The sequence below is a fragment of the Aspergillus alliaceus genome, assembly GCF_009176365.1.
Source record: "Aspergillus alliaceus strain CBS 536.65 unplaced genomic scaffold BDW43scaffold_25, whole genome shotgun sequence".
NCBI lineage: Eukaryota > Fungi > Ascomycota > Eurotiomycetes > Eurotiales > Aspergillaceae > Aspergillus > Aspergillus alliaceus.
The window spans coordinates 374,973-391,853 of NW_022474708.1; the positions used below are offsets into that span (position 1 = coordinate 374,973).

At 48.5% G+C, this 16,881-nt stretch overlaps 5 protein-coding genes across 5 annotated transcripts; 3 read left to right on the forward strand and 2 right to left on the reverse strand.

Moving 5' to 3' along the window:
• Positions 1 to 46: 46 nt before the first annotated feature.
• On the reverse strand, positions 47 to 545 carry BDW43DRAFT_100155 (uncharacterized protein). Its single transcript, XM_032037730.1, has one exon. It carries the CDS (start codon positions 436 to 438, stop codon positions 145 to 147), a length of 294 nt encoding a protein of 97 aa, XP_031899802.1. The 5' UTR covers positions 439 to 545; the 3' UTR covers positions 47 to 144.
• Positions 546 to 693: 148 nt separating this feature from the next.
• Positions 694 to 4,036, forward strand: BDW43DRAFT_100177 (protein arginine N-methyltransferase). The gene is made up of 4 exons (XM_032037732.1): positions 694 to 1,161; positions 1,219 to 1,846; positions 1,953 to 3,502; positions 3,580 to 4,036. The coding sequence occupies exons 1-4, from the start codon at positions 1,045 to 1,047 to the stop codon at positions 3,868 to 3,870; spliced, it is 2,586 nt and encodes an 861-aa protein (XP_031899803.1). The 5' UTR covers positions 694 to 1,044; the 3' UTR covers positions 3,871 to 4,036.
• Positions 4,037 to 5,534: 1,498 nt separating this feature from the next.
• BDW43DRAFT_100207 (UNC45-central domain-containing protein) lies at positions 5,535 to 8,487 on the forward strand. Its single transcript, XM_032037733.1, has 2 exons — positions 5,535 to 5,694; positions 5,856 to 8,487. Exons 1-2 carry the CDS (start codon positions 5,614 to 5,616, stop codon positions 8,268 to 8,270), a joined length of 2,496 nt encoding a protein of 831 aa, XP_031899804.1. The 5' UTR covers positions 5,535 to 5,613; the 3' UTR covers positions 8,271 to 8,487.
• BDW43DRAFT_319964 (uncharacterized protein) lies at positions 8,488 to 9,438 on the reverse strand (the record flags this gene model as incomplete). Its single annotated transcript, XM_032048996.1, has 2 exons — positions 8,488 to 9,306; positions 9,382 to 9,438. The coding sequence occupies 2 exons, from the start codon at positions 9,436 to 9,438 to the stop codon at positions 8,695 to 8,697; spliced, it is 669 nt and encodes a 222-aa protein (XP_031899805.1). The 3' UTR covers positions 8,488 to 8,694.
• A 4,254-nt stretch (positions 9,439 to 13,692) lies between these two features.
• On the forward strand, positions 13,693 to 16,230 carry BDW43DRAFT_100239 (glycerophosphocholine phosphodiesterase). Its single transcript, XM_032037734.1, has 4 exons — positions 13,693 to 14,190; positions 14,253 to 15,355; positions 15,413 to 15,813; positions 15,868 to 16,230. Exons 2-4 carry the CDS (start codon positions 14,344 to 14,346, stop codon positions 16,090 to 16,092), a joined length of 1,638 nt encoding a protein of 545 aa, XP_031899806.1. The 5' UTR covers positions 13,693 to 14,190; positions 14,253 to 14,343; the 3' UTR covers positions 16,093 to 16,230.
• The last annotated feature ends 651 nt before the right edge of the window (positions 16,231 to 16,881 follow it).

Below are 16,881 nucleotides of genomic sequence, written 5' to 3' on the forward strand. Positions count from 1 at the left end.
GTGGTTTTACCGGAACCAGTCTCACCGACGAAGACTAGGATCTGGGACTTCTGGTAGAGTTCGAGAAACTCATCTCTTAAACATATATATTAGAGGTTGCTCACTTGTAGATATTTTGCGAGTACTGGGTGAAAACTCTTGTACTTACCTCTGCGCATGAACTGGAAGATCGCGGCGAGTCTTTAAAATCGAGAAGTATTTACTCGAGAATGGTCGGCCGTTGAGAGGGTTGAACTCGCCATCTTCGAGCTCTTTTGCCTGGGCAGCAGTTGACTGGTGTCTCTTCACTTTGGCAAACGGCGAATCCTTATCCTCAACCCATGAGTTGCCGTTGGACGTGTCCGCATACATATGAGCTAGGTACGGATTGTCCTTGGGGTCCATCTTTTGACGCTTAGCACGCGAACCGTCTTCGGAATCCGATCGTCGATCGACCATGACGTCTGGTGGGGTAAAAGAAGGACGGGGAGTTTGAAAAATGTCGCGAAAATCGTTGGTCTCAACAACTGAACTCCGCAAGTCAACTTGATTGATGGTTGGAAAAAAAAGTTGTCCCCGATAAGGCAAGTCGGCCGCACATCGCCACAACTTCTGCCTTAAATATTCACCGCTTCCTGATTCTGCCGCTACTTTGACCCCACGAACAGGCAAGGGACTGAAAGATGGGATGAACTTATTCGCGATTCAGGGCCAAGACAGGGCAGGGACGGTTTCTTAACGCTTGAGTGAGGGGTGGTTGCCATCCGCTGGTCTGGGTATTACTATCTTCTCCTCTCTTTCCCTTAGGATCGTTCCGGAATGCTTTCAGGACATATTTTGGATAGATGCGCAATTGACCTGATATGCGGGACTAATCTTCCACACAGATACCGTGTCAACAATAATCTCTCTTCAAGCTCTATAATTGACTTCAATCTCTTCTAATTTCGCGGAAACGGATTCGACGCTTTACATCTATTGTGATATATTTTTTATGCAAATTTAAAAAGGACATTTAATTGTGATATTGGGGAAGCTCTCAGCAGTACCCTTTTGTTTACTGACATGGAAGGCTTCAGCAACTCAGAGGATATGGGTCCCACTTTTTGTATTGGACAACATGAGAGCAAACGCGCAGTGCCGATTACAACCCAGGTTGTACAGGCAGCACATGAAAGCAATGTATGGATAGCAGAATACTGTGCCCCAATTCTGCTTGCTAACGTCTTAATTGATCAGTATGATATGCTTACCGCCCCTATAACCACATCTCATTTCCATTCCCGGGTCCTCAGCCTGCTCTCTTCACACCTATCCAGCATACAGACAGCATCTGCTGACGCCAATGGAGCCATGGGCTCAACTGAGAACATACGGCCTCTGGTCATTCCGCCTTTGACACCTTCTGATACTCACATGACCCCCAACGAGGCAATGACCCAGGTCGTGGGAGTAACCAGTTCATGGGTCGATCTCTGTTCCCCAGATCCGTTGATCGCAGACATCTCCCGCCAAGTTCTTATGCTAGAGGTTGCCTACGCAGCTTTTTGTGGCATTGGATATCTTTTGATCCCAGGCCCTAAACTGCACCACAGGGATATGCACTTGGAAGGCTTGGTTTACTACGGAAGAGCAATCCAGGATGCCATTAATATTGGCCCTTATATTCAATTTAACATCTGGTTGGGGGCAATTGACAATCTGGATTTCGAGGTCGATCAGATGGGCGACCTATCTCCCCTTGCCCGCGAAGAGTTCCTTGTAAATTTGGACGCAGGTCAATCGCCGAAAGAGGACCCATTCGGAACCTGGGAGGCTTGGGACACCATCAGGAGGACTTGTAAATATCACCCACGGCTTTTCGTAGGTAAGAATGCATTCCCCGACATTTCCATTAGCAACCCCTGGATTACTACTTCCACCTGTTTCGTTGCAGACCCCACATGTATGTTGCTAAATTTTCTTTTTGCTAGCAATCTCACTACAAAAGCAACTTCCTTCAATGTCCGTCCAGTCTAGGTGGCATTCAGAGCCGGTCCGTCTGCTTACATTTAATGCCAATTCTTTCATCAAAAATCAGAAGGGTTACCCTGTTTTATCCAAAGCTCATCAAGCTTTGATTTCTCGGTTCATGCGTCTTCGAAGCCCACCATGGATTCTTCTATGCGATGTTGGTACTATCCCAGGTGTTGAGACTGACAACTCTTCTGCTGTCAATCTGGAGGGCGCTGAATATCCAAGTCTCGCGCAGGCAGCAGTTTCAAACAAGAAGCATTACGACCCTACACCCCATCTTTCATATATTAGAAATCTTCAGCAGCGGCAACCAGCTCGAACCGCCATTGAAAGGTTCGGAGTAGGCTACCAAGATTATTTGCAGGCACCACTGCAGCCCTTGACAGTGAACTTGGAGAGTATTACGTATGAGGTCTTTGAGAAAGACCCCATCAAGTACGAATGGTATGAACGTGCTATTGCAAAAGCCCTGAGGGACTGGCAAGAGCAGAAAAAGCCCACCTCAAACCCGGACGGCCGAGTGGTGGTCGCTGTGGTGGGTGCCGGTAGAGGCCCGCTAGTCACTCGAGCGCTGAAAGCGAGCGCTGAAACGGGCGTTGATATTGATCTGTGGGCTGTCGAGAAAAACCCTAACGCATTCGTTCTCCTCCAACGTCACAATAAAAATTTCTGGGGAGGAAAGGTTACCCTTGTTCAATCCGACATGCGAAGTTGGAAAGGACCTCAAGTTGAGAGGAAGCTCTCGACTCCGCAACGTCCGGCACCAGTGGGCCAGTCTCTGGGTATTGAGGATTCAATGCTTTACGATGCCGAGTCTGATCCAAAGAATAAGGCACAAGGCCCCGAGGCGGTAGCCTGCGAGCCTGTCTCTGAGCTTGTACCCACTACTATGGATATTGTAGTCTCCGAGCTGTTGGGCTCGTTCGGTGACAATGAACTTTCCCCAGAATGTTTAGATGGTATCACTCATCTACTTCATCCGGTTCACGGCATATCCATACCTGAATCTTATACAGCCCATCTCTCGCCCATTTCGGCCCCGAAGCTCCATGCTGATGTCATGCATCAAACAATTTCCAATCCTACAGCCCCAGAAACCCCGTATGTGGTGATGTTACACGCTGTGGATTTTCTCTCTACGAAGCAGTCTACCAGTATAGGCAATAGCACCGGTGCTGGTAGCTACCACAGCAACGTGCGCTCTTCCATATCGACGCTCCCTGGGAGCGAAACCCCGGCTCCATTTGTACAGACCGCGTGGTCTTTTTCACACCCTAATAGGCATATCGCTCCGCAGTCTCCTTCCACGTCAACGATATCGAATGCACACAATGTGCGCCGGACGCGACTGACTTTCCCGATCCAGAACCGTGGAGTCTGCCATGGCTTAGCTGGTTACTTTGAAACAGTGTTATACCGGGATGTTGAACTTTCGACCAACCCCGTTACTATGGACAGTAAGAGTGCCAATATGATCAGCTGGTTTCCAATTTATTTCCCCCTTAAGGTAAGTATTACGTTCTCTCCGCCTTGTCGCCTCTTTTAGAGAGAAAAGCCTAGAAAACGCTAACGGATTTTATCTAGACTCCTCTCAACGTACCTAGTAACGGTGAGGTTGTCGTCACGATGTACAGGCAAACGGATGATCGGAAAGTCTGGTACGAGTGGATGGTAGAAGTGTTTGCTCTCGAACGCCACATGGAGCCGCCAGCCCCAGATTTCATTGCTCCTGTCATGAGCGGTGCTCGAGGCAATTCTCCTGGTGCCGATAGTAAGTCGCAACAGCAGAAACGTAGCGGCCATAGCAGGACGCGCCGTGTGAAGGTGGGGATGAGTGACTTGCACTCAAGCATCAAGGAAGGATGTCTGATGTGAGATGGGCGACTTTGGTTATAGGAGATCCAGTGCGGGTGACGGTTTGTCACAAATAGATCATTGAGACAGAGTCGAGATTTGCAGGAGATAGGGGTTTCTGAGTAGTATGATGTTTTGGGTATCAATACCTGAGCCAACTGTTTCATTCATTGATCGAATATACTTTTATCCTGTGGCTTGTTTCGCCATGAATAACTGGTTCACTAAACCACCCAGTTATAGGGAGCTGTGTATACCCGGGCATGCATGGATCTATCCCATTTACCATGAGATATGCTGAGCCCTAAAAGATAGCTTGGGAACGCGTATACAAATAAGTACCTACTCGGAACATGAAAGTTCCGTCGCTGATGATTCAGCCTCTTGTCCTACCGATAGTTAGGCGTTGCAAAGATGTGTCAGGTGAACAAATTTTCGACCACACGGAGGGCAAACCGTGTACAGGGCGCGCATGGATAAAGCAAGCCAGACACGGAGTACACTGGATGCAGTTAGTTACACCTGCACGTACGGGACACCTGTGCTTTGTACGGAGCGTTCCAAGAAGGGGGTCGCCGATCAAGGGTGTGGTTGAGCGGCAGGAAATCAATAGTGCGACGAAACATGCAAAGAAGGGGTCTTGGGGTCTTGGTACGCTGACGCCGTGGGATGCTGAGGTAGATAAGTATTGGCAACGTGGGTTGGTGGACCGCTATGGTTGGTGATGCTGATCATATGAAAAGGTTGTAATGATTATCGGTGCGTGGGATTCGTGGTTTTGATTAGACATTTCAACTACCTGTACCTACTATTGCTTGGTTCTCCAAAGCGATTGTTACCTCACCTTTCCATACCCAACCTATCTGCCACCTGGGGCGGGTTGATCTGGTAATTTTACCAGCATTGATTGGTTAGTCTTTGGATATATGATACACTATGAGTTCGCACAGCGGACTACGCGGTAAACTATATCGACCGGTATTAAGGATGTACTTTACTTTTTAAGAGGCCCAAGTACTTTTACATGTATGGTTTCTAGAAACTCGCCTTATCATAAGCCTCGGAGTTAGAAGGCTTCCGGTGGATGCCCGAAGGAGAGGGCCGAGCATGACCGTAACATTACAGATTTGGTCTTGCATCACCGATATTCGGGATCTTACAGAGGCTTTACCTATCACCGGTCATTACCAGAGTCTTGCACCACTCCGATGACCCCGTAAGACTGCGTACCAAATGGCCGGTGCCCGTCATCCTTCAGGTGTATGATGTATCTTGGAGCGAGGCAAAAAAAAAAAAAAGGGTTCCCCGTTCCCCATACTACACGCTAGTTACTCTTGTCTATCAATCCATTCATTCAAACTACTCCACACAAGGAGGAAAAAGAAATTACGCCCACTCACCCACCCACACACACACACATACCCTCTCTCTCTTTCCTCCCCTTCCACCTGTGAGATCTGATTATTTCTATTCTAGTCAACGGACAGCAGCCCGCCTTGGATTCTCTTCCTCTCCTTCTGTCTACCTCCATGACTGCAGATTTGATTCGTCGCTCGACCATCGCTCCGGAGGTCGTGGGTTGACTTGCGAGTACTTAGCTACTTGAATCCTCTATCTATAAACTTAACTTGATTACGTCTTGCTGTCTCTGCAGTCATAAATTGCCTTAACAGCTTTCAGTACCCATTTTCCCATCTTACACTCCCCGACATCCGCCTTTATTTCCCTACGCGCACTTCCCTTCCTGCCACATACAGACCTGAAATGGTTCACTCAACCGGCGAGGAACGCGCTGTACACCTTACCCGGGAGGCGATTGAGTTGGTAGACTCTGGTCACCGTGAAGTATGTGCTGCACCACCTACCCCTATTTCTTGATGTTCACTCGGTCTTTTTTCTTTAATCTTCTCCGTGTTTCCCTCTCTTTGTTCCGCCCGCCTGGCCAATACTTGGCGTGGAGTCTTATCGATAATCCGCTAACGGCATGTTTTTCGTTCTGATTATAGGCTGCCTCGCGGAATCTTCGAGAGGCTCTCTCTCTAGCCCCAAACAATCCAGCAGTCAAAGAAGCCTTCCTCAAGATCCAGCAAGAGGAGGAAACTAGTCACCATTTGCTAGATCTTTGTCGGCGTTACGCTTCTCGCAAGGAAGAAAGTGCTGGAAAAGATGCCGTTCTTTATCTACGCACTGATGGTCTGAAGCCTCCGGAAGGCGTTGCATTGGAATGCGCCAAACTCCTACTCGCGCACAGGGCTCATGCGTTATCTTCACTGCAAGATGATATAATTTCAGGGTTGGTTCGGCAGAGTGCCAGCGTTCGACAGTTTTTCTCCGACCAACTGCAAATTTCCGTGACCACGTTCTTCGATGAGATGTACGATAGAGGTGATGCGGCTGCAGTATGTCTTGATACTGTCGTCTTAGACCCTTCCGTATGGCCGTCCGAGACTGCTCGCTTTCACTGTGAGCGCGAGCTTTTCCTGCTGTTCATTGCTAAGCTCATGGAATCTGGTCATGACTTGGACGGTCGCTCTCTCAAAGGCATCGCGCGACTCCTTGCTGTTGACGCATCCAAGTTGCAGGACCAGGTTGATGACGAGGAGTTGGACGTGATACTATCCTCTTTGGATCACCGGTTGCCTCTTGAGTGGCGGAGTCAAGCTACTCTTGCGACCGTCAAATATCTTGAAGCTTCCAAAGAAACTGGACAGAATCGATTCACCAAGATCATATCTTCCAAACTGAGCAAGGCGCGCGTCGACGACCTTATCATTGCATTCTCGGCTACAGCTGCTGTTTTCCCTGTAATCCCAGAGGTCGCCGCAACTCTCTTCTTATCCGATGGTTTTATGGCTGCGCTACTTCCCGTATCTGCTCGAGATGCGAAGCGCCGGAGAGTTGAGGTTTCAGCGCTAGAATTGCTGAATGCTGCTTGTATCAACAAGGCCTGTCGGGAAACTATCTCCAAGAATTTGTCGGATTGGCTTTCCCACACATTGACGAACGGCTGTGACGAAACATCCGAATTGGCAGCAGTAGTACTGGCCAAGATCCGCGTTTCTGAAAAGGATGAATCGGAATCTAACGGGCAAACTCAGGAGGATGGTAATAGAGCCTTTGAACTTGTTGATCGATTCAAAGCCCTGATGTCTAGCCGTAAGGGCGAAAATGTTCAAAATATAATGGAGGGCTTGGCATATTCGTCCGTGAAACCTGCGGTGAAGGAACAACTTGCCAAAGACTCGACTTTTCTGCGTGACTTGATTAAGATCTTGCATGAGAACTCGAGCGATTCGTCGGTCCTCTATAGTGGTTTAATGATCATCTTGAACATGACACAGTTTCTCCCGAATCTGAGCGAAGAACAAAAGAAGATGTCTCAACTCAAGTCGTATGCAGAGGCTAATCCGAATGCCCGGGCCGGCCCAAATCCTCTTGAGAGCGTTGAACACGTTATCGCTCGTTGCAACGCCGTCGTTGATGCTGGTATTATGCCGCTCTTCATCGCGTGTAACAAGACAAACCTACCCTCCATTCAAGGCCTTGTAGGCAAGATTATGCTTTCACTCTCGCGGAATCAGAAAGCCAGGGGAACACTAGCTCAGCAGGGCGGTGTCAAGCTATTACTTAATATTGGGACTTCAAGACAAGGGAGCTCTGGATCGATTGCTAATGAAGCTGTGCCCAATGCTTCCCATGCATTGGCCCGCATTCTTATCTCCGTGAATCCATCTCATGTTTTCCCTCCATCTGGGTTTCCGCAGGTCACTTCAGCTATTCGACCCTTAACTGCGCTCTTAGTGGCACCTGAGGCTTCTGCGGACCAGCCACGCGATCTTTTGCCTATGTTTGAGAGCCTCCTTGCTCTCACAAATCTCGCCTCTCACCCGGATGAGACCGCACCTGATACAATTGTCCGGCAGGCATGGTCAGTGATAGAGGATCTGCTGCTTTCCAACAGTCCATTGATTCAACGGGCCGCATGCGAGTTGGTCTGTAATTTGATGACTTGTGAGTCTGGGGTAGTGAAATTTGCAGACGGCTCCAAACGGGCTGGGCAACGTCTGCATGTTTTGCTAGCTCTTACTGACGCTGATGACATTGCCACTCGGAGAGCCGCTGGAGGTGCCCTAGCTATGCTCACTGAATTTGACTCCGTCATCGCTGGCGTCCTAGACCGGCCTCGTGGTGTGCAACTCTTGCTACGTCTTTGTCGGGAGGATGATGAGGGGTTGTTGCACCGAGGGGTTGCATGCGTGCGGAACATGAGCTGCATCGCGTCAGGTGATATTGGCCGTCGTGCGAGAGAAGCGTTGAAGAAGAGCGGGGCGGTTGATACACTCAGCAATGTGCTGAAAACGTCGAGGAATACTTCTGTCCTTCAAACCGGGGTTGAAGCTTTGAAGCCTCTTGTTGAGTGATGTTTCCAATTTATTTTCGTTTTGAGATAAGCTCCCAGTTTGTTCCATTTCTTGCTTGTTAGCGTTTGCTTGGTTTTGTCAGGCGTGGGTAGGGATGAATTGTTATGGTGTCTTATTGGCCTGTTAATTGGCGTTTCTCGTGCTTCTATCGGCAACCTCTTTTCCCATTCTGCTAATATCTTATGATTTATACGCGCTATGAGGGCTGGGAACGGACCCGGAGTCTCATTTCCATTTCAGCCATCAGGGTGTATACGCTATGCCGGGTCCCTCGTAGACCAGAACGTGGCTGATGTTATTCCTGTGGGTTTATCTAGAACATTACGTGATAAGATTTCAATACTAGTGTTTTACTAAAGGAATTATCATTCCTCATACACACCCGCATCATTGCCATCCATCAAAGAGGCAACCTCTAAACATATTAGATGATATGCTTGCTCCTAGTACATCTCAGTTTCTGCTTCCTCTCCTCAGAAACCCCCTGCACAAGCAGTTGCAACCCTCTCCCCGCCGTCCACTCACCATCAGTAATGGCAGACTCAACCTCCGCTTCCCAGAACCCCGTCTTCCGATAATAGACACTCTCCGGCTTCGCCCACTTCCACACTGGCGCCAATCCACCCCTCAATAAACTCCCACACTCAACACCAAACACCGAAATAATAAAAATCTGCAAAGTAACACCCACTATCCCATCACCGACTCCCTCCAACCTACCCACAACAAAATCCACAGCCTCCCGATTCCCCTTCCCAGCGACAAAGGGCGTAAAATGCCGATGCAGCGCCAACGAGTCACTAACCTCCTCTACAGGCGGAGAAAAGGTTCCTACCTCTTGGAATCCGCGGATATGCTGTAACTGGTTTTCCGTGAGCTTTGTTAAGATCGCGATCGACGAGTCGTGGTCCCAGTAGTGGAGGACTGTGGGGAGGATCTGGTGGTCTTTACGGGTGATGCTGACGAGGAGGCTGTGGGGGTGGATGTGGATTTTAAGGTCGGGGTCTCCGAGTTCGATGTTCGTGGTGGTTATTCTCTAGTTGATTTTGTTAGGGTTGGATTTACTTTGAGATTAAGGATTAGGCTGGTGGTCTGGGAGGCATGGACGTACTACGGGGGCTGGGTCGGGCGGACCTGGGTACTGTGGTGGTGAGGAGGAGGGTTCCATCTTGCTTGACTGGTTCTTCAGGGTTTTTGTGGCGTTTCTTGGAGGGGCGATAGTTGCTCCACTTGGGATTGGTACATAGACATACCTAGTGTTGAGGGAGGAACTATTTTCCTAGTCTTACTCAGTGGTCTACTGCTTACTTCTTACAGTTACATCCTGGTCTATATTGCGGAGTACTATGTGTTGGATGCTAGGGTTTCTTCTTGTACTGATACTATTGAAGGTCTGACTTTTCAACTTCTAATATAGATAGTATATTATACGGAGAGAAACTCATTGCTATAATATTCTCAGAGCTCACGCGTAAGAAAGAGAGTCTCGAATCGGCTGGATATACTAAAAACAAGGATCAATATCCTCCGATCGCCGAGCCCCTCCTCTTAGGCCATGCCTGACGCTGCACTGCGACGTCAGAGAGTCAGGAAGGGAGCGGGGATGGCCAGCAAGATATCATGAACGATGATGCGTTCCTATCAACTCATCCCGTCCTCATGCACTATTGAGTTAAACGCATCCCACCTATGCACGGTGCATTCCTCGGATTGACGAAAGAGTGTCCTAGCCTAGAAGGTTATGTTAGGTATGACTCTGTGCCTAAAATGCAAGGAATATACTCGTCCCTATGCCAAAGTACTACGTTATTGTAGAGCGGGGCCTTCGGGTTTAGCAGTAGTGTTATGATAACTCATAAAGCCGGTTAGTGGTTTATTTCATATAGTTCGCAATAATTATCCCGAATCCAGAACAGTGAAACCTAGGCTATTTTAGGAGACGGACGATAGATCATTAATGATGGTTGATGAATAGTTATAGCATTTGTGCATTTATAGAGTGGAGGCTGACCAATTAGGATGGACCGTTGGATCAATATTCAGGTCATCGGTACTACTAAATTGGGGTGGGGGCGTGCAACCTCTGGGAGGAAATAAAAGGGTGATAGAGAATAATGGAGAGCGGCTAGTGGATAATGTGATTTAGGATGATGCGTTGAGTTGGTGGGCAATGGCTTGTTCATGTGAGGTGAGAGTGATAGGAGTTATATAGAATGACAGGAGGATTGATACCCAGTGATATAGATAAATAAATGCATGAGCGATTGCGCTAAGGGCTATCAAAGATAACTCTCACAATCTGTACCAGGTAGTCCTGGAAGTTACTACTTCTAGATACTAGTTCTTGTACTCCGGGCTCTTCTGCCTACCCTACTTTCAGTTATGGGTGTATGCATATATTGTACACATAGATATCGTAAAGTTATTTCATATGTATTTGATAAGATCGGGTTTGAACAAAGAACAAACTGGCCAAGTCCGTTCTCTCCGCTCCCAAGAGCAAGGGGGAAGAAGGAGTCCAGAAGAACCCTATTCTGTGGGATCGTTCCATGATTTTCTCCTTCCCCCAGAGTCACCAGTTCTTCTTGCTCGATCCCTTACAGATTCCTCCCTCAACTTTTAAGGGGTAAGGGCATGTGACATGCAGGAAAATGCACGAGAAGCGAGCAGAGGATTCAAAATGGAACGCGACGACTGCGTACCCACTGTGGGAATGATCTCTCAACTCACCGTTTATTTGAGTATCACCGAGTTCGCGTTAGGGAGAACGAAATTGACCAACTAAGTTCCACCGGCTTGGGCCAACACGAATTCTGATTTGACCCCTGGAAATCTCGGATGAGAGTCTCGAACACAGTGGACAAATAGGATGACGATTTGGTGCCTCTCGTCTTTTCCGACGCTCCACGGCCCCTCTCCCGTCTTCCGGGGGGGTATGGATCTTGGAGGGAGGCCTTCTGTTGTTTAATTATGATCGAAAGTGTGCCCTGGGAGGCTGGAACCTATATATAGTGGTGGCGAACCGAAATCGAAGGATCTCGACATTTTCTTCACAGCCCACATTCTCAGATCAAGGATCATTTCGTATTATATTACTCACCCTGATTGTGTCATTTGTGACCGGCATTCTCTTAAAAATCATCGTAGCTATTTTCGATTACTGGCTGGGACTGAGATTCTACTGTCTCTTCCCGCACGCATCTCTACTACCACCTGTAAGGTACAGTTCTGTTGGTCCCGAGATCATATATCCCCGGAACAACAGTGTGGCGCGAGCAAATCAGAACCCGCCCGCCGTGCACGCCGAGCATTAATTCGCGGAGTTCCATTCGTTATCCTGAAGATTCAACCGTTCCGCCCCCCCGGGGAGCGTGTGCTTTGTTTGAAGCTTTTCACTCGTTCCCCCTGTTACCGCTTTAGTCCTGTCGTTCCTTGTTTTCCCATACGGTTTTATGTACCAAGGTCCATATGAGCCTCTACGAGATCCACTCGGTGGATGTCCGGCTTAGTATACCTTGACAAAAAAACAGAGGCAAAAAAAAAAAAAATTTTTTTTAATGTACAGAGTGTCCTAACTCCCCTTACTACACACCTTTGTGTTTCAATCTCACCCCATCTTCTCCTAACTAGTTGATCCTTTCACGTGCTGACTCCGCCAGCGTCATACTAGTTAAGTGTTTTGACTCTTTTCGCTCCTCCATATCTTTGCGTGCGCTGCCACCTACACTTATCAGCATTTATTTCTAAAGTCTTAATCTTGTGAGACCTTTCCACCTCGACAGAAAGCCTAAAGGCTTCGTTTCAAACTGACACATGGCGCTGCTCTATTCGAAGTTTTAATTGTCCTTTTCCTTTGTCTTTCTCGAGTCTGCCTCCACTTTTTGGTCAATTCCGCCGCTTGCCTATTCTCTCTTTGAACTGGGCCTGTGGTTGAGAGCATCTGTGACAAGTAGCGACCTTCGGAGGATTTCCCAAATACTTGACGTACCGTTATTGAGAGAAGATCTCACAGCCTGTTCGCTTCTTGACACAGAAACGTGACTTTTCATGAAGCCAGCATAAAATGAAGTTTGGGCGCAATCTTTCACGGAACGTCGTTCCTGAGTGGAATTCTTCCTACATCAAATACAAGGCGTTGAAGAAGCTCATTAAGTCAGCGGCAGAAGATGTGAAAGCTGGCCATGAGGCAGATCTTGCCGGTGAGCCGCTGTTTTAGTTCCCATGTATCTGGACCGCGGAGCGGTCTTCCTGACTTGATCCCCTAGGATTTTTTTATTCTCTCGATCGAAATCTTGAGGATGTCGACTACTTCTATAACAAGAAGTACTCGGACTTTTCTCGCCGCCTCAAGCTACTAGAGGACCGGTATGGCCAGTCATTGGATGCTGGTCACCGTCTTGACTCGGAGGAGGCGGAGGATCTATTAGCCGCCTTGCTCGAGTTGCGTGGCCAGTTGCGGAAATTACAGTGGTATGGCGAAGTCAATCGCCGGGGATTTATCAAGATCACCAAGAAACTCGATAAGAAAGTAGGCGCCCACGCACAGCGGACTTATCTAGAAACGAAGGTGGATCCGTCGCCATTCGCTTCGAATGTGCGGGTCACTGAATCCTTGAAGAAAATCAATGACTGGCTTTCTGTTCTTGGTGAGCAGAAGGTTTCGGACGATGCCAGTTCCACCCGCTCTTCTCTTTCATTAAAGCGAGGCCCAACTCGCCCGCATTTGAATCTTCCTTCGAGCCTACTTGTTGCCGTCGATGAAGCGTTGCGCAAAGATGATACCCATGTTCTTCTGGAGCTGTTAGAGACACTCAAAACTTCTGCGGGCGACATTGGAGAGAACGTTTTCCCTAAAGTCCTTGAGAGCCTTATGCAGCGGTCTATATACTACCGCTCTAAGACTTGCATCACCGCTCTGCTCAGCCGAATGGACAGTCTCGATGATGAAGACGATATCAACAAGCGCAACTGCATTCACAGATTGGTAATCTCTATCGGTCGGGCACAGTCCACAACGGACTCCGAGCAGTCCGCCTCCATGGTCCTTGACTTCCCTCTTGAAACGTCTAATTACATCACCCCTGCTGCCCTACCGACATTGCAGCCCCCCCGCTCTGTGGTGAAGGAGTTGGATCACCCTCAATATTTGGATAGATCAGATCCGTCTGTATCACTCTTACAGCACCTGCTAGACCAGCTCCGGCCTGAGCAACGGCGTGCTTTACTTTCGAAGGATATCTCGGGCCGTACTCCGTTGCATTACGCTGCCCAGTATGGTTTCAGAGTCGTTTGTGAAGTTATTATCGAGCACCTGCAGGCGTGGAATATGTTTGACGTTTCTGGGGGCATCGACGGACCGCTCTGGCAGGATAATGATGGCTGGGCCCCGTTACATCTGAGCGTGGTTGGTGGTCATCCATTAACAACGCGCGCTCTTCTGGACGCGGAGAACTGGCGGGACGGCAGTCAAAACAAGTCGACCTCCCGGAAACAGGTTTCTAAATCGAGTGCAGTGCTAGCGATGGCCACAAAAGCAAATTTCATTGATATCGTCAAACTCTTGGTAGATGCAGGAGTTGACGTCAACTACCAAGATGAACAAGGCGAAACCGCGTTACATGTCGCAGCTCGGTTTGGACACCATATGTGCGCCAAGATCTTATTAGAGGGCAGCCATGACCAGAAAGCAGACACTGAGTTGGCTGAGCACACGTACTCTTGGACACCGCTCTTTATTGCATGTGTTGATGGATCTCTGAGTGTTGTGGATTTGCTGATCGAGGCTGGTGCCGACCTTGAAAAAGCCGACTCCTCTGGGTGGACGGCGAAGGAACATGCGGCGTTGAGAGGCCACCTTGACGTCGCTCGACGTCTTGCTGAGGTTACGCCTGAGCCCGAAGCCGCAGAAGCTGAGCCTGTGGTACCGATTCCTGTTGCTTCTTCGTCATCTCCCCCAGGCCCATCTTCCCTAATCGAACGCAGATCCAATCCTAGCACTCCCTCCGGGAGTTCTAGTGCACGGGATTTTGAACCTGTTAAATCTTTTGGACATCGGTATCTTACCGACGAGGCCATGATTTTGGTCAGTCTAGGTACCATGGATATGCACAAACACGCGGAAGCGGTCAACCTTGACCGTATCCCAATGGAGAATGCCCATTCTACACAGCTTGATACAGCATTGTCCATTGTTGTTTCTGCCAATGGGGCTCATGGAGAACCCGAGATTATCGACCTGCCCGTCCAAGACAGTATCTCAACAGAGCCAATGGTTTTTCACACGGCAGATCCAACGAAAGTTCGACTCTTGTTTGACCTTGTTCCTACCTATGCTGGTTCAAAAGATAAGGTTGTTGGACGTGGAGTGGCGTTGCTTTCTAGCATAAAACAAACCGTGGGCTCCAACCGTATAAATCTGAAGGGTGACTCGACTGTGCCTATCGTGGCTGCGAACACTCTGGAGGTCATTGGTACGGTCACATTCAATTTTCTTATAGTCACGCCTTTCAAGCACCCTAACATGTCCATCACTGGTGACCAGACATATTGGAAGAGTATGAGCTCGACCATGGTTATTGGACACCGAGGGTTGGGTAAGAATATGGCCAGCCGCAACTCGTTGCAGCTAGGTGAAAACACGGTGCAGTCATTCATTGCAGCCGCGAACCTTGGCGCATCTTATGTTGAATTTGATGTACAGTTGACGAAGGATCATGTTCCGGTCATTTATCACGATTTCCTTGTCAGCGAAACAGGCATTGACGCCCCTGTTCATACTCTGACCCTGGAGCAATTTCTTCAATTAGGTGATGGTGGCTCGTCTCGCCGGTCCACGTCCCCATCTCAAATAGCAGATCCTCCTAGACGGGATGCAAGCACTTTTGCTCCCCGTCAACGCTCAATGTCGGTTGGTGGTTCTGAGTATGACCCCGCGGAATTGAATGAGAAGATCAAGCACACCCGTGATTTCAAGAAGAAGGGTTTCAAAGGCAATACCCGGGGTAATCATATTCAGGCACCTTTTGCCACATTGGAAGAGCTTTTTCAGAAGCTGCCAAAGTCTGTTGGATTTAACATTGAATTAAGTGAGTTATATAGAACCCCCTAGAATAGCTGCAAGACGATCTGACTGGGATCGCCAGAATACCCCATGCTCCATGAGAGCGAGGAAGAGGAGATGGATACCTATGCGGTGGAACTGAATTCATTTGTGGACACCGTTCTCACCAAAACCTACGAATTAGGTCAGGGGCGCAACATGATCTTCTCTAGTTTCAACCCCGACATTTGCCTATTGCTGTCCTTCAAACAGCCGTCTATTCCTGTGCTCTTCTTGACGGACTCCGGTGCCTCGCCTGTTGGCGATATCCGCGCCAGCAGTTTACAGGAAGCAGTTCGGTTTGCGTCCAGGTGGAACCTGCTCGGTGTCGTCTCACAGGCCGAACCACTGGTGCTCTGCCCTCGACTTGTTCGAGTCGTGAAGGAGTCAGGTCTGGTTTGCGTCTCTTATGGAACTCTAAACAACGAGCCTGCGAATGTAAAGGTTAGTGCGCTCAAATGTTGGATTGGATGCTACTCTTGACTAACGTTCTTGCAGCTCCAAGTTGCCGAAGGAATTGATGCGGTCATCGTCGACTCTGTTCTCGCTATACGGAAAGGTCTTACGGAACATCAGGGCAAAGAGAATTTGCTTACTCCCCAACGAAGCCCACTGGCACAACCTACAGCCATAGCTCTCAAAGAGTCTCTTCAGATACCCACTCTCAACCAAGCCGCGCAGAAGGGAAATCGCCTTCATATCAAGTCAGAGGAAGTCATTTGAGCTTCTGCCACGTAATAGGCAGTTGAACATGCTAGCGAGCAGGAAGGCTGATGCTACATCTCTTATACCACTTTTTGCGATTTAGTGATCTATAGGCGCTCAATGCTGGTTACGCAATTCATCTTGACTCATGCTTGGTCGCTTTTGTATATGCATATGAGGATGGTTACCCAACATCATATATCTAGAAGTATTCCTTGACCCCCTTCATATAAATCTTAATTGACCTGCCGCTTATAATGGGAATACTGGTTGAACAGCTCCCGACGGTTGATATCATATCCACATGCTGCTAGCCGTTAGTCACTATTAATATATCATTTGTGAGCGCATTTTGAGTATGTGATGTCAATTCTCCAATCTACCTCACTGTATTATCCCAAAAGACTGCCCTTAAATACAATTAAAGCAAGCTTCTAGTATATTCACTGGCACGCGGTCACGTGCCTGACAATTATCGGTAGATGACTCGGAAAGTATTCCGTATAGAGCTAAAGCTTCTGATAGCGCCACCGTTCCCAACCATATCTTTTTAACGCTTCCCTCCCACTCTCCACCAGTCGACCAACGGAGAGCAACTACCCAACTTCTCCCGGCGTCAAGTATCAGTTCAGTCCAACCGATACTGCCTGGGCTGAGACGGGTGGTTGGGGTCGAACGCAAGCTCAGCACGAAACCAACGTTCTGTCGCAAGTCTAAAATGTTATGACTTGAACCGAAGATCTCTTTCGAGCTTCTCTCTCGCCTGTTCCTTTTCCTTTCAGGTTATGTTCTATTTATCTTTTGCGA